The sequence below is a fragment of the Falco punctatus genome (assembly GCF_963210335.1).
Source record: "Falco punctatus genome assembly, chromosome: 4".
NCBI lineage: Eukaryota > Metazoa > Chordata > Aves > Falconiformes > Falconidae > Falco > Falco punctatus.
In genome coordinates, this window is record NC_137583.1 from 29,138,950 (window position 1) to 29,154,566 (window position 15,617).

The 15,617-nt window shown below is 52.0% G+C and overlaps 1 protein-coding gene across 2 annotated transcripts; it reads left to right on the plus strand.

Moving 5' to 3' along the window:
* Positions 1 to 408: 408 nt before the first annotated feature.
* On the plus strand, positions 409 to 15,617 carry KPNA7 (karyopherin subunit alpha 7). Of its 2 annotated transcripts, XM_080383894.1 has the most exons (11): positions 409 to 522; positions 5,775 to 5,883; positions 6,607 to 6,741; positions 7,302 to 7,387; positions 8,778 to 9,046; positions 9,521 to 9,603; positions 10,775 to 11,038; positions 11,402 to 11,635; positions 11,980 to 12,162; positions 12,805 to 12,954; positions 14,010 to 15,617. In XM_080383894.1, the coding sequence occupies exons 2-11, from the start codon at positions 5,818 to 5,820 to the stop codon at positions 14,088 to 14,090; spliced, it is 1,551 nt and encodes a 516-aa protein (XP_080240020.1). In that variant the 5' UTR covers positions 409 to 522; positions 5,775 to 5,817; the 3' UTR covers positions 14,091 to 15,617. The 2 variants fall into 2 exon arrangements, with proteins under 2 accessions (XP_080240020.1, XP_080240021.1); XM_080383895.1 differs by lacking the exons at positions 409 to 522; positions 5,775 to 5,883; positions 11,980 to 12,162 and having other exon boundaries at positions 6,061 to 6,741.

Sequence of the window (15,617 nt, forward strand, 5' to 3'; positions counted from 1 at the left end):
GGGAGCTGGAGCTCCCACCAACTCTAGCCCAGGCTCAGGGAGCTCCACCGGAGCTCCCACTGGCTCCAGCCCAGCTGATGGGATAATTGGTTGGCGTTACACTTCATGGTGATACCCACTTTACAAGCTGTCTTCCCGCCAGCAATTCCCTTCTCCTTCATTCCCAGGGAATCCCCAGCTCTGCCAGGCCTCTTTATCAATGGATCTAGATCTCTTCTGTATCACATCAATGTGACTTTTTTTTCCTTTTCTTTCTTCAGCACCTACATTTCTGAGTGAGTGATCCTGTTTGTGGCTGGGAAAAGGCACCAAAGAACGCTTTGCCTTGAAAAGCACCACACGGAGGGACAAGTTTTTGAGTCCATGTAACCTCACAGAAGTATTGTGATCTATTTGCTCAACCAAACGCAAAAGCCTAGCAAACCTGAACGAGAATTGCAGGAATGAAGTCCCACAGTGCAGCAGACAACCACAGCAGAGCTGGTATTTATCAAACCCAACTTCAACAGGCCAAATTCTCAGGTATTTGGGAGAAAATTAAGCTGTCTTTAAAACAGGCTTCCCTCCTCTTGGTGCCACACCATCGCAGAGCCCTGGTACGTTCCCATAGGGACCACAGGGACGAGGCACTGGGCTGGGGTCCGGTTTGCCCTGACCTGCCATAACTGCCAGCAATGCGAGATGTGAGATGCAATGGAGATGCGCGATGTGATGCTGTGCTGCTGCCCACCCTCAGGGACACCTCTCCTCCTTGTCTACCAGCTCTAAAAATCCCACGGCCACAGCAGGAGCTGTTTCAACCAAACTGATGGAAACCCATACTCCTTTCTGTATTTTCGTGGGTTGTTTTCCCTTCAAATGAGCTGTCTGAACTGACACATCCCCACGGCTCCCCGGCTGCAGCGGAGCAAGGGGAGAAAAGTGGGGGAGTGGGAGAAAAGTGGAGGGAGAGAAAAGCAGGACCAATTTTTGAGGCTGCTACACTAAATTAGGGGAAACAACAAGCTGCACCCTGAGCCTTGGAAAATCCAGCTGTGGTGCTTGGCTTTGCCTCTGGCTCAGCAGTAAGACAGGGATAACAATAAATCCCTTCTCCCACCTTCTGCATGCCCTGATTAGATAGACTGTAACGGACAGGGCTGTCACTTATTATGTGCTTGTTTAGAGCCTGGCACAATGCAGCTCTGATCTCAACCCAAACCCGCGGCTGCTGCACAAACAATAGGACTGAAATCAATCTAATGGCTGGGGATGGGGGGGCAGGGGGGGCACCGGCTGCCTGTCTGCCTCCTCAGGAGGAACCTTTGCAGGCTGCAAAGTTAGTGCGGCCTCCCTCCAAGATCCTGCACTGGGAGGATGCATCGCAAATGGAAAAAGGAGGAATTTCCAGGCTTCATCCCTGCCACACTTGAGAATTGCCCCGCATCCACCAGCAGTTACCTCTGCAGCTGGTTCAGGAACCCACATGGATATTTCCTTGCTGTTACTGTAACTAATAAGTAAAATTAATTTGTTGATGTTAACTTAATGGGCTACATTAAAGCTGACGGAGAAAATATGCTGTCTGAGAGCAGACGTTCAGGGGGTTGGCAGGAATCCCTACCTTTGCTCGCTCTCTGCCAGCTGAGGCTCTCCTTTCGCAGAGGGATTGCTCTGACCAGCTGCTGTGGCCTTGCAACCTCCTGCCATGGAGCCCGGGATGCTCCTGCCCCATCTAACCCTGCCACAGATGCCACACGCTGACATCTTGCCCAACCAGTACCTCTCTCTGCACGCAGTGAGGGTAAACCTGTTAAAGAAACATGAAAAAACAGAGGAAAAATCACTGCTTTTTTCTCAGGGCTTAAAACTAGTATTTTTTAATTCGCCACCAGTCACAGCCTAACGAACCTGCGGTGCCCTGGTGGGAGTGCAGGACAAAGGGTGGCAGAGTGCGAGAGAGCATCCACAAAGAAAACCTCTAAACTGGAACCGCAGCTTTTCATACCTGTCACAGTGTGGATTTTCAGCTTGAGCACACAAGGCTGAGCTCAGGGGATGCTGTCACGTAGATTTAGGGGTTTATCTCCTTTCCTCTCCATTAGCTGTGATACCCTCTTATTACGCTGAAAACTGAAATGGTGGGGCTTTTTCCTCCGGTGGTTGTTCCCTCTCTGGTTTGGCAAACATCGATCTGCCCATGTCCTTGGCACAGGCTGAATTCAGCCCTGCTCATCCTCTGCCTGCTCGTGGGGCTGAGCTCTCAGCAGTGCCGCCCCTCGTGCCATCAGTGACTGAAGCGGAACTGGGGAGGGGGTTACTAATCAATTTGCACATGTTTTTCTCTCTCCATCCCCTCCCTCCCTGTGCTGGCAGTGACCGCGGACCCAACAGGACGGGCCTGATTGCGCTTGGCAGATGGAGAAGGAATGGAAAGGGCAGAGAGAAAAAGAGCAGCCCAGGGTAACAATAACATTCTCTCAGCCTTGTTGCACGTTCGCGTCGTGCAACCCCCTGGGTGAGAGAGCTCTCCAGGCAGAGAAGCAAATGCTGGGGGCTGGCCTATGCAGGAGGCTGCCCCCACTTATCTTAGGGCGTGATTTTAAGCCAATTTAATTAAATCACTTGGAAAGGTTGCGAGAACTCATCTATTTCAGCTTGAGCCAGGCCTGTTTTGATTTAGCATTGGCTGATTAGGAATTAGTGGAAACAAACCGCACAGAAAACAAAATTAGAGGGTGCACACCAACTTTTGCACCAGATTAAGCTGAATTAAAAAGCAATTGAAATGTAATTTTCCTTCTCAAGTAGCCAAGAAACAAGATAATGCAACCAGTGGCACTTGAAGCTTAAAAATACAGCGTCTAGGATTAGCACAACTGGCTTTTTAATGCCTACGAACACCAGATTTATCTGAAGGTCTTTTCTCAGCTCCTTCCCCCCCCTCATCTTCCACACAAAGCTTTGTACAACTCATTTCATTCACCTTGAGAGGGAGAATTTATATGATCCCGAGATTTGAATCCATGACTTCAAGCAGCCCAGGTATTGCACAGCATATTTCCATAGGTATTTCCATGCTGGAAATAGCTGCACAGTGAGCTAGTTGTTCCCTGAAACTCATATAAATTGAAGTGGCTCCCGCATGCACAGCTGGCAGGGTACGAAGGCCCATGCAGTGGGTGCAGCCCCCGGCGGTGGGTGCTGCTCCCACCTGCCTCCCAGCACCCCCTTGCTCCCACCTTCCTGCAGCGAGCCCAGGCGCCTGCTCTGAACTACGGTGCTCTCTAACAGAAAAAGATGTCAAGTAATTTTAAATCAGGTTTTAATTAAATATTTTAATAGCTACTTTCCCTACCCATTTGGCAACCACTGCTCCTCCTCTCCCTATGGGCTGGTACCTTTGCACGGAGGTGAACGAATGCCATGGGTTTTGCGGGGCTTTGCTAAAAACGGCTGATGGCCTGGAGGGCTTGCAAAACCAGGGGGCCTTCAGCACTTCAGAGCCCCCAGAACTGCCCACAGTAGCCAAGCCCCGCTGTGAGTCACTCTTTTGAGAGCACGGATGCTGTTGGCCCTCGTGGCTGGAGCAGTGGCACAGGGAGCAGGGCAAGCTGTGCAAGCAGCCTGAGCATCAGCGTGTAACTGGTGTTAGGGCACCGTAAATGCAAACAGTCTCCTGACAAAAGCTGATGGAGGTTGTGATAGCACATAACATACATGATAAGAGCTGCCCAGCAGCTCCTGGCCAAAATCTAAATGACTCACGAAGATAATAGGTTCCTGCTGGGTTTCTCTCCATGCTACCTCCTGTTGCAGCCATGCTGGGCTCCTGCTCATGCCAGCCAGCCGCGCAGCACCTGCTGCTCCGAGTTTTTTAATCCTGTCTCAGCCCACTTGCAACCCCTGTGCAGCTGATTGCCCTCGGCTACCACCTGGCCCTGTGGTCCCGGTCCCTGCTAGCCAAAGGCAGCTGTTCTCCTGGCCTGCATCACTGCCCACAAGGATCTTCCAGCTAGCCAGCCAAAACAGGGGCATCCCCGGACTGCCTACCCCCTGCACAGTGATGGGGAGGCAGCACCTCGACTGTCCCTGGTGTCACGGGACAATGTACACGTGTAGGCTGGCATCTCCTCTGAAGGATCTGGCCACAAAGAAGGCCAAAGCAGGCAAAGCATGAACATAAGGAGGAGGCCGGGAGGGGGACGGGACTGAGCAGGGCAGCCCAGGCAGGAGGGCAGCCATCACCATCCATCCTCCTCTAGGTGCATCCAGGTGGCCATGGCAAGGGGGCAGCTGGAGATAACTGGAGGCTGTCCTGGGAAGAGCCAATCATGGGGGGGAGCTGGGGGGTACGTGGCTTCATGGGGCAATAAAAGAGGAAGTTGAGGGTGATGGGGCATGAGAGGGTGTTGTGGTGAGTAGCTCTTCTCCTCTTTTGGGGTGGTGGGAGTCTGGTCCCTTCCACCCTGTGATGATTTTGGGGTTGCTGGTTGGACTCCCCTGGCTGTTTGGGGCTGTGCTGGTTCTCCTGCTTGGCTAGCGTCACTGAGGGGGTTGTGGTGTACTTCTTCTTGGGATGGGGGTGGAGGAAGCTTCCCCAGGAAGAGGTGGTGTTTTTGTGATGCTACTGTCCTCCTCTGATGGAGGTGAAGCAGAGGAAGGCAGGCTGAAGCAGACCCTGAGGTTTGCATGTGGGGTGCAAGCCCTGGGGGTTGCACTTGGCTTGAGCCAGGAGGTGGCTCAGCCTGACCCCCCCTGTCAGCTGGGGGACCTCTGCAGCTTGGTGGCTAACTGCTGTGCTGGGGCAAAGAGCTGCTGTGGGCTGCTGGGGTAGGAAATAGAGGGGGAGAGAGAGGACCAAAAACTTACAACTTGGAAAGATGGCTTAAGGAGAGCTCTTGGCTGACCTGAACCACAGGTGTTGGCTGTAAGCCTGGAGGGAAGGGGAAGATGTGCCACCTGGGTATGATCAGCCTCTGAGTGTGTTTAAGCACAGCCTGGCTTTAGGGAGCCCTTGGTCGTGTCTGGCTGCTCTGAAAACATCTTGACTCCTGCTGTGTGGAAGCCTGGCACTCTCTGACAAAAGCTGCTTGAAGGGCTGCTCTTGGCCTTACTTGTGTGTATGCCTGTGGCTCTTACTAGGAGAGGCTTAGAAATTGTTTTCACATGTCCCTATTTAAAGTCTTTCAGCTGATAATCCTTACTGGTAGCTGGGTTTCCAGGAGAGCTCTTTATGTAGTTGAACTTGGTTACTTCATGCTACTGCATGTGACTTTGTCTTTCCTAGTGGGGGGGGTCCCGGTGTGGAAAGCTGGGCTGTGTAGTGGGGTGAGTAAGTAGGCTTGGATGTAGCTGCTTGTCCTTAAATCAGACCTTAAGCTGGTGATTTTTGGAGGGAAGACACCTTGCCAGGTTTGGGCTGTGTGTCTAAGTAAACCTAAGAGCCCTGGGAGCAGAACTGGCGGAAGGTGGTGTTCCCGTAACTGTGGGAAGTGGGGGGGGTCTGCCATCCTTGTGGGATTACAGCAGCCACTGTGACTCTTGTAGCCTGGCATTAAGTGGTAGTTTGTGCTTATGTTTAGTTCGGTGGCTCAGCGGCAGCGTGTGAGGATCCTGCTGAGCTCTTCCTAGGGCAGGGGACCTCCAGCATCTCCCTTGCCAGGGGTTGGGGAGCAGGATATGTGTGGCCCAGGCTGTTGGGGGAGTGTGGGGGTCCCAGACCCCTTTGTGGGTGGAGGTGGATATTGCTGTGTAGTTGTGACCTGACCCTGTTCTGTCCTGAAACTCAAAAGCACACAAAGGGTTTCAGCTGGCACCTCTCTCAAACCTGCCAAGATGTCATTCATGAACGAGCGCAGTGAGCGGATGAAGATGTTCAAGAACAAGGGCAAGGACTTGGCCGTAAGTACCTACCCATGCATCCCCTTTGGGCAGCAGCAGAGCCCACTGGGGGGTTGCCTGATGGCAGCAGCTGATGTAAAGGCTTCTGAAGTGCAATTGCCCCTCCCCCCCCCCCAATCTACCTGCTTAAGCAGATGGTTGGACAAGATGACCTCTGGAGGTCCCTTCCAACCATAGCCATTCTGTACAGGGCAGCAAAGCCGGGGCTGGCTTTGCTAGCAGGGGTGCTCGGTTAGCTTTTTGAGCTGTGGTGTGGAGCTGGGCTGTGAGGAGTGTGGTGGCAGAGGCAGGGGGAACACGAGTTTTGGGCGGGTGACTCAGAGCTGTGCTGGGGAAGGGAGATGGTTCAGTGCCAGCCTGCTGGGTTCTCCGCAGCAGTTATCTCTGCAGAGAGGGGGCTGCTATGAGATGTCAGACCATGGGATCTGTCAGCTTGCTTTAAGCCAGTAGAGGAGATGAGGGTTTGCCTTTCAGGTTCAGCAAATCTACTTTTAAAAAAACACCCACTGGTTGCTGGTTCACCCAGCAGCCCGTGCCCCTGGGAGGCACAAAGTGAGAGGCTTTACTTGGTCCCATCTCCTATGGCCTGGGGGGTTGTAGTTGATGTTGGTGCTCTGCACCCCTTGTGTAGGAAACTTGGGGCAGAGGGTTGCAGAGATGAGCTCCTTGGGGAACTGGGTGATGCAGACACTGGTGGCATTGGTGCCTTTCTCTCCTTGCCAGGCCCTGCGGAGGCAAAGGATGGAGGTGAGCACTGAGCTGCGAAAGGCCAAGAAGAATGACCAGATCCTGAAGCGCAGGAGTATTTCATTCAGTCTCACGGAGAAGAGTCTTTCTCCAGAAGACACAGGCAATGAGGTGAGTGCTGGGTGCTCTGCACCTGGGCAGGATCAGTGCCATGGCTTGTGCAGTAGGTATCATCTGCTACTTGGACCACTACCAAGCCCAGTTTGGGTGACCTGGGTTAAATAGCCAGTGCTGCTCCTGATCGCCATGCCCGGCACTGGAGTGTTTCAGAATGCCTAACCTTTTTCTGTAGGTTTTTTTTTTGCATGGAGGTGGTGTCCGTTGTGGCTTCCCTCAATGTCAGGTCGAACAGGCTGGTGCTCCAGCTTGCTGGGAGCTGGCGGGGCTCCCGTCTGGTTCCCTGTGCACTGAGGGGTAATTACTGAGCTTGTAGGCCCATTATGGTGTGTCAGTGACTCTTTCCATGCTTGATTATAAGGATTAGTTGCCTTGAAGGCTTTTGTGGATTCTCTTCCTCTGCCTCATCTCGAAACTGCATTGCATAAAGAGTAGACACTGCTTAGATATGAAGTGGTGACTGACTCGGGTCTAGACAGCTGATTGACTGCAGAGATTAAACTGGAGGGAGCCCTGGTTTGCTGTCTGACTCTGAATCATTCCCTGTGACACAGATTATTCAGCTGTCCTGGGAGGAAATCGTTGAAGCCCTGAGTGGGAGCAACACCAAGCTGCAGCTGCAAGCCACGCAGGCCACCAGGTATGCTGCCTGGCTACTCCTCACTGGCAGGGAGGTGGCCGATGGAGCTGCGGTGGGTCTTGCTGGCAGAAAGCACTTCTTTCTGTTTGAAGAGATGACAAAGGAGCCTGGTAACCCAAACTGCCCTGAGGAACCTCAGCTGGTGACTGCTCTGTGTGCCTTGCTTGGCTCTGGGCAGTCCTGTGGCAGGGACCTGTGTGGCTGAACCAAGGGGTTGGCTGTGGCTCCTGGAGCTGCTGCCTGTGCTGGGATCACACTGGATTCCACATGAAAACAAGTGCCGAAGGCTTGGGCAGAACAAGGGCTGGTGAGCTTGGCTCTGTAAGGGTCAGTGCTGAGCAGGGCTGTCCCCACCTGGGTGGGGGCAGGAAAGATCACAGGGTGCCATCATTCCCCAGCTGGCAACAGGGCTGTCTCCTGAGGGTCCAGGAGAGGCTGCATTGCTGCTGGTGCTTCCTTGGCTGTCCTGATCTGCCCATGTGCTGGGGGACTGGCTCTGTTTGCAGTGGCTGTAGATCTGTCTGCTCATGGTGAGCAGATCAAAAGCTTTGCTCCCTTAACTGGTCTTAACTGGGGGATGGCCAGAGTAGACCCTTCCTCAAGGAGCAAGTCACAACTGGCTCCCTAATCTGCTGTAGTTGGCGTGGAGCTGACTTTCTGCCTGCCCAAAGTGCCCTGGTGGCCCACCAAGCCATGGAGGGCCACCATCTGCAGCACTGACACAGCCCTGAGCTGTGGGTTTGCACCTCAGCGCTGCCAGCACTCACAAACCAGGCTTGGAAGCAGATCAGCTGAAAATTTCTTTTTCTGGCTTTCTTGGATTCAGTCAATGCCCTGATCCCATCTCCCTGGCAGCTCCACACACTTCTGTGCATGTGTGAGGTGGGGAACAGCAGTGGGGAGTCGGTGATTCTTGGGGTTTAGCTGGAAAAGTGGTCTGTGGAGCTTCATTTTAAATGCGAGCTCTGTTCTGCGCAGGGCTGGGCAGTGCTCCTGAGGCAGGGAACAGTAGAGGCAGCCTTGCAGGCTGTAAGAGAACAAATTGCAGACACCAAACTTTCACTGTCTGAAACTCCTGCAAGGTGGGGAGCATGGAATTGTGTTGTCATGGTCCCAAAAGGATGTGTGAAGTACTGCGCTCTAACAGAAACCCTGCTGTTGCTTCAGCATCTTTTTTAGACCCGTCTTCTGCAGAAGCCTCTCTATGGCAGCTCCTCTGCCAGAGGGTTTGCTGACATGAGATGCTGAACTAGCACATCTTGGGGGGGGGGGGGGGGGGGCGGGGGGAATGCTGCCCTTGCAAGCCACAACCTTGTACCTGCTCTGGTTATGGTTGATTATGCTACCACAGAGGGTTTCTCATGGCAGGCTGTGCTGTGTCCTCTCACAGGAGAATGCTGTCCAGGCAGAATGACCCTCCTATCAATCAGATCATCAGGCTGGGGATCATCCCCAGGCTGGTTGAATTCCTGACCTACGCTGACAATGCTCCTCTGCAGTTTGAGGCAGCCTGGGCACTGACTAACATTGCCTCGGGCACCTCTGAGCACACCAAGGTGGTGGTGGAGGCAGGTGCCATCCCAGCCTTCATCTCCCTCCTGTCCTCCCCACACATGCACATCAGCGAGCAGTCCGTGTGGGCACTGGGCAACATCGCAGGTAGGCAGAGGTCCCCAGGCCTGGGCTCAGGGGCAGGCAGAGGAGCCTGTGCTGGGCGGCTAAATACATTGGTGCTCCTCAAGACAGCCTGGTGTCCCTGCAGCTTTGCCTCCAAGCTGCTGCACCTATTGAAACCCCCTCCACATGGCCTGGCAGCCTCAGAGACCCTGTGTTGCTTTGGCCAAAATCCTCTTGCAGAACCAAAGTACAAGGCTCCATCCTGCTGGAATGGTGTAACCCGCTGATGTTCTCAGTAGGGAGAGCAGAATGGGTCATGTCTGGCTGGCCTGCCATGAAGCAGCCACCGTGGCACTCCAGTCTACCTCCCCACCTGGAAACACTTAATGGTGTGTGGCTGGTGAGGGAGCCTGGCCACCCAGCCCTGGTCTGTGCCTGCAGGTCTGATTGCTCTTTGATATTGATGGTCCTGTGACTTGGGCAGATGCCATGAACAACCCTTTTTCATCTGTACAGGCGATGGTCCTCTATACAGAGATGCTCTTATCAGATGCAATGTGATTCCTCCCCTGCTGGCTCTGGTGTCACCTTCAATTCCAGTAAATAACCTTCATTTTCTTGGCTTAACACTCTTAATCACTTGGGTAATGGGTGAATGGTTTACAAGCCAGATGATGGAGCACAATAAGCTGTCTGTGTAGCTGAATGAGACCCTGTCCTAAACTGCTTTTGATGACCCTGCCTCTCAGCTACATACAAAGCTGGGGGTGCCAAGCAGGCTGTCTTAAGGTGATGTGATGTCTTCTAGTCTTATCTTTCCTATTCTGCTTCAGCTATCTCAGGTTAGGAACAAGATGAAAAGGGTACAAGGTAGACTTGCATATGCATGTGGAAGGGCTGAACTTGCCCTTCAAGCTTCCTCCTGGTACTTTTGGGGCAGCTCTAAACTGCTGGATCTGTGGCTTATCTCTGCCCTTCTGTAGTGGTGCCTGCCCCACTGCTTTCTTGGTCTCTGGAGGAGAAGGACCTTCTCCTTACACCTTTTCCAGTCCACCTTATCCTTCTCTTGAGGGCTGTAACAGCAGTACCAATGCTTCCAGATTTTCCATCCCTGGGTGGGGTGGAAGCTGTATGCTTTCTGTAGGTATAGCTATGGCCTCTTAGGCTAGTGTTAAGAAAACATTCTCCAGGCCTTCTGTGAGTTTATATTGCAAGATGTTCTTGGGGGGGGGGGGGAAATGACCAACAAATTACCTTTTTGTCTGCTCTATTCCTAGCCCAATGCACCCTTGATTTCAGGAAGAAACACACCCCTTGGTAGCTGCAATGCTTTATGTGCAGCTCTGCTCTCCTGGGAGCATCCTTACTGGGATGAACTGTCTGAATGCTGCAACTTAAACCCTTGAGGTGCCCTACTCCAGAATGAGCAGCTCGTTCTGATTGATGCTATATTAAAAACCAAATTCCTGACTGTCTGAAGAATCTCTGTAATCTGTCCAAGGAACCAGAAAATAAGCTGTTTGCTACCTTTTGTTACAGTAGCTTGTCACACCACTAGAGCTTAGGTTATTGTAACTCAATACTGGGGAGGGAGGGGATGAATCCATTGTCTTAGTCACTTATCTGTTTAATCTCCCTTCTTCAAATAAGCCTCAGTCCTCAAGAAGGCTCTTCTGAATACGTCCCTGAGCTGTAGGGATCAGATCAAGGGTGCTGCTTCTTCCTCACCTGTTAATGCAGTAAGGATCTTGCACCTCCCTTGTGTTTCAGATTGGGTTCCTGAGGAACATCACATGGACACTATCAAACCTCTGTAGGAACAAGAACCCCTACCCTTCCCTGGATGCGGTGAAGCAGATACTGCCAGTCCTCGTCTGCCTCATACAACATGAGGACAAGGATGTAATTTCTGACTCCTGCTGGGCCATTTCCTATCTGACTGACGGCTCCAATGACCGCATCCAAATTGTGGTGGATACAGGGATTCTCCCGAGGCTGGTGGAACTCATGTCCAGCCTGGAGCTGATTATTATGGTAGGAAACTATTGGCAACCTCCAGTCTCTGGTCTGTTAACGTAGGAATGTCTGTGGAGAGGGAAGGCATGTCTTACTTGTCGCTGACTCTGTGGCAAGTGTGGTCTGTCTCCTCAGACTGCAGTTTGGATTGTGTTTGTCAAGCCAGTGCTCCATTCCAGCTTGCGGTGGCTGCCAGGCTAGATAGAAACCGTAAAGCTGCTTAGAGCAAAACAGGAGGACGATAGGTCTGTAAATGCAACATAATCGCCCACGATGCTTTCCTTATTTGAAGGATCAAGCACTTAGTGAGGGATCTTGCTGGACTTCCTGGCACATAGCCCTTGAGGTAACGATTCTCCTCATCTTTTAATCTCTGTCTAGACTCCAGCTCTCCGTGCCATTGGGAATGTAGTCACAGGGACTGATGAGCAGACCCAGGCAGCTATCGACGCTGGCGTCTTGGCTGTCCTGCGTGGTTTCCTGCAACATGGAAAGTCAACTATACAGAAGGAAGCCGCGTGGGCGCTCAGTAACATCGCGGCAGGGCCTTCCCAGCAGATCCAACAACTCATCACCTGTGGGTTATTGCCGCCTCTGCTGGAGCTGCTTGATAAGGTAAGGGAGGGATGCAGTGCTGCACGTGGCTGCTGTGGAAGCCATGCTGGGATTCATGAGGTCTGTGATGCCTCATCTGTGAAGCGCTCAGCATGTGCCCAAGGGCTACCTGAGCAGTCTGCTGCAAAGCTGTTGAGATCCTTGGAGCAGCCTGGTCACTACACCCGCATGAAAGGGTGGTTTGGAGCTGCTCTTGGCAGCTCTGCCAGGGTCCACCCATCACTCAGTCCTGGGGAAGGTGGGTCAGCCCAAACAGAAGGCAAGGGCAATGGCTGCCCTCACCTGACACTGATGTTAGAGGGGTGCTAAAGCTTGGGAAAGCCCTCACGGTGCTGCCTTTCCAGGGAGACTTCAAAGCTCAGAAGGAAGCTGTGTGGGCAGTGGCCAACTTCACAACAGGAGGCACGACTGAGCAGGTGGTGGAGCTCATCCGGGCTGGGGTCCTCAAACCTCTGCTCAACCTGCTCCTGGCCAGAGACAGCAAAACTATCCTGGTCATCCTGGATACCATTTCAAATATCTTCTCGGTAAGATCTCTTCTCTTGCATTCCTTCTCCAAAAGAGCAGCGAGGTGTGGGTGGAATGCTCACACTTCGTGGTTAGAGCAGCAGCTGCTAATCTTGCAGGAATAAGAAGTAGACTTCGTGTTGTCTGACGCTCTTGGGTTGTCCAAAGGGCTTGGCAAGATTAAGTTCGCAAAATGTCCCTCTTCACCTCCAGTGACTTTAGCCTCCTTCTGGAAAGGATAAGAGGTTACGTATTAATCCCTAAGCTGGACAAAGGTGAAGGTCTTGCAGAAATGCAGCTGCAGAGGAACCAGGTGGCCCCAGGGGCGCTGGCGTCTGCATGCCTGCTTCTTGTGGCACCTTTGACCCAGTGAAATGGCTTCTGCAAATGAAATAGGTGACAGGTCACCCCTGCTGCTTCTCAGATGTCACAGAGTAGGGCTTGGCTAGCTTCTTGGGTTGGCAGCCAAGCTGCTGTGCAGTAATCCCGGCAGGGACTGATGTTTCATAGACAAAATAGTCACATCCCTGGGACCAGGTAGGGCCCATAAATGCAGGGTCTGTGGTCCTTTGACTTGCAAGATCAGGGTCTTACAGTAAAGACCATCTCAGACCTCTTACTGATAAGTTATATTTTTCCTGCTTGATTATCTGATGTTACAGGTAGCTGAGAAGCTGGGAGAGACAGAAAGGTTGTGTCTCCTGGTGGAAGAGCTTGATGGTCTGGAGAAAATTGAAGCCTTGCAAACCCATGAAAACAATATGGTCTACCAAGCTGCACTGAAAATCATAGAGAAATACTTTTCTGGTGAGGTACGTGAGCTCTTGCTGTCTCTCATCTGAAAACACAAAGCTATTACACACTGGAACAAAGCACATCCTTCAAGGATGCTGAGAGGTTTCTAGAGGAGACCTCTACGTGACCAGAGTAGTCCTTGCAGCTTGTTCCAGTTGCTTCTAAAGGCCTGTAAAATCTCAGAGTTGTCAGCTGATGAGTTGCATAAGAGATATGGCTGCCTTGATAGCATCTTGCTGCTGGAATTTAAACTGGCATCAGTAACTGGAGTTACTGCAGTGGCTGGTATGAATACCAAATGTGGAGAAGTTTCCTCCTTTGGAGCTGAGCTAGCTTGTCACTATGAATGGAAGCCTCTTACTCTGCTGATAATCCAAATGCAACCTGGGCACGGTTACTTGACCCTTCTCATGCTAACAAACTTATAGAAAAAAGGCTAGGACACCAGCTAGCAGTTGCAAGTGTCCCGTGACTGTCACAGATGCTATGCTCAGTTCTGGTCTTAGTCTCACAGATGGGGAAACATCAGGGAAGAGGCTTAGCAGTCTGGCAGATCTCAGAGCTGAGGTTCAAGTCTAGATGTGAACTGCAGCAGCAGGGAGCAAACGTCTGTTGTAGTCCTTTGCCCAGAACAGGGTCTGCAGGGTGTCCCTGGGAGGGTGTGGAGGGAGCTCTCCTCCACACCACCACCCGCCGGAGGGGTGGGATGCAAATGAAACGGCTCTCCAGAGCAGTCCTGGCTTGTTGCTGCTCCAAGCAGGCATTTCATTTGAGAGGGTTCTGCCACTAGCCACTCTTCCACCTCTGGTGTCTGAGCCTGTAGCCTTGGCCACTCTGAGGTTCAGGGATGCTGCAGGTTCAGTGTGCTGTAAAGAACAGGAGGACCTGGGCTGTCTGTTACCTCTCTCTATTAGCCAAGTTGATCTTAAGGGCTTATTACAGCAGCAGAACTTCTTTAAAACAAGAATAAAACGGTGAGCTGCTGTAAAAAGCTTCAGGCAAGCTCTGGTGCAGACGCTCAGGTTTATTAAGACGCAGAAGCCTTAACTGATGGCTACCGACTTCCTTGTAGGAAAATCCAGATCTGCAGCCTCGGACTAGTGAAGATGGGCTGTATCACTTCTCAGTGAAGAAGCAGAACTTTCACTTCTGAAGCTGAAGCACTATATAGCTCTGAGCTGGTGGGTGTAGGTGTCTTGGTAGAGCTGAGACATCCAAACCCAGAGAAGCAAAGATGCTGTCTTTATTTTTTACTTTTGAAACTTGTCAATAAACTGCATTGCTGACTTTGTACTTCTTGGTTTGTTTGGGTTTTTTTCTCTCAGAAGCTGCTCTTGCTAACTTTTTTTCTATAGTGTCTTAAGGCCCTGCAGAGATGTATTGGAGCTCCTAGGCATGTTTTCTGGGTGGCAGTGCAGCCAGCCAGAAACTTTCTGCTAACTGCATCAGGCTGCTGGGGAGCAGCATGCTACCCCGCATCCACCTGCCTCACAGGGCTGGTGCTGGCACTTCTAGGCTGGACTTGCAGTGGGTGAAGCAGCTCTGAGCAGCTGTTCAAGAGGATTTTGCCCTTCTGCAGGTGAAACCACCTCTGTGTGAGAGAAGATCCTTCTAGCAGAGAAGGAAACCCACTGGGGCAGGTGGGTCACTGTCTCCCTGGTGTGTGCTATTCCACCCTGCCCTGGCTTCAGTGGGGACAGCCAACTTTAGTAGCTGGTGCAGTGATGTGCTTTGGATTTGGTGTGAGAACAAGGTTGATGGCATGCTGATGTTTTTTGGTTGTTGCTAGGTAATCTTTACACTAAGAGAAGGACTTCTTAGTTTCTCAGGCCCTGCCAGTGTGAAGGCTGGTGGGGTGTGGGAAATGGGGAGAGACCCAGCCAGGACAGCTGACCCAAACTTTGTGTGTAGCCAAAGGGATGTTCCATACCATATGGTGTCATGCTGAGTATATAAGCTAGGGAAAGAAGGAGAAGGGGGGACATCTGGCATTATGGCATTTGTCTTCTTGAGTCACAGTTATGTGGCGGAGCCTGGCTTTCCTGGAGGTGGCTGAATGCCTGTTGATGGAAGCGGTGCATGAATTCCTTGTTCTAGCTTTGCTTATGAGCATGGCTTTTGCTTTACCTATTGAACTGTCTGTATCTCAACCCGTGACTTTTCTCACCTTTACTTTTCTGATCCTCTTCCCCCATCCCCCTGTGGGGACAGTGAGAGAGTACCTGTGTGGTGCTTGGCTGCCAGATGGGGTTAAGCTGTGACACCCCTGTGGAAGCACCAGAGTCTGGGTTCAGGAGCTGCTGTGTGAGCGCTGCTTCTGGGGCAGCAAGGCTGTTGGAGGTAACTATTGCAGTGGGAGCAATTCACCTCCTGCTGCAGCTTCCCAGATGCTATCCCACCAGCCTGGAGCCCACTGATCTGGCTCTGCCTAAAGCTGTTGTTTAATACTGAGGACCTGTATTTCAGGTTTCCATTGCATGTCGCTGCTCCTTGCTGAGAAGTCCTCCCTCTCTCCAGGCCCTCCAGCTCTGGTGTCTAGCTGTAGGCTGAGCAGGAGGTGACAAGGGATTTCATGTGGCTCTCAAGCCCAGCTTGCAGCAAGCGCTGGTGCCCTGTGTCTGTCCCTGCAGCTATACATACTGCTCTGCTAGCAGATGCATTGCACAAACGTTATGTGCTG

Excerpts from the sequence above, each read along its gene's own strand:
- KPNA7 (XM_080383894.1), top strand. The coding sequence starts at position 5,818 with ATGTCATTCATGAACGAGCGCAGTGAGCGGATGAAGATGTTCAAGAAC. Across the intron at positions 6,742-7,301 it reads CAGAAGACACAGGCAATGAG|ATTATTCAGCTGTCCTGGGA; the intron begins GTGAGTGCTGGG and ends CCTGTGACACAG. Across the intron at positions 12,955-14,009 it reads AGAAATACTTTTCTGGTGAG|GAAAATCCAGATCTGCAGCC; the intron begins GTACGTGAGCTC and ends ACTTCCTTGTAG.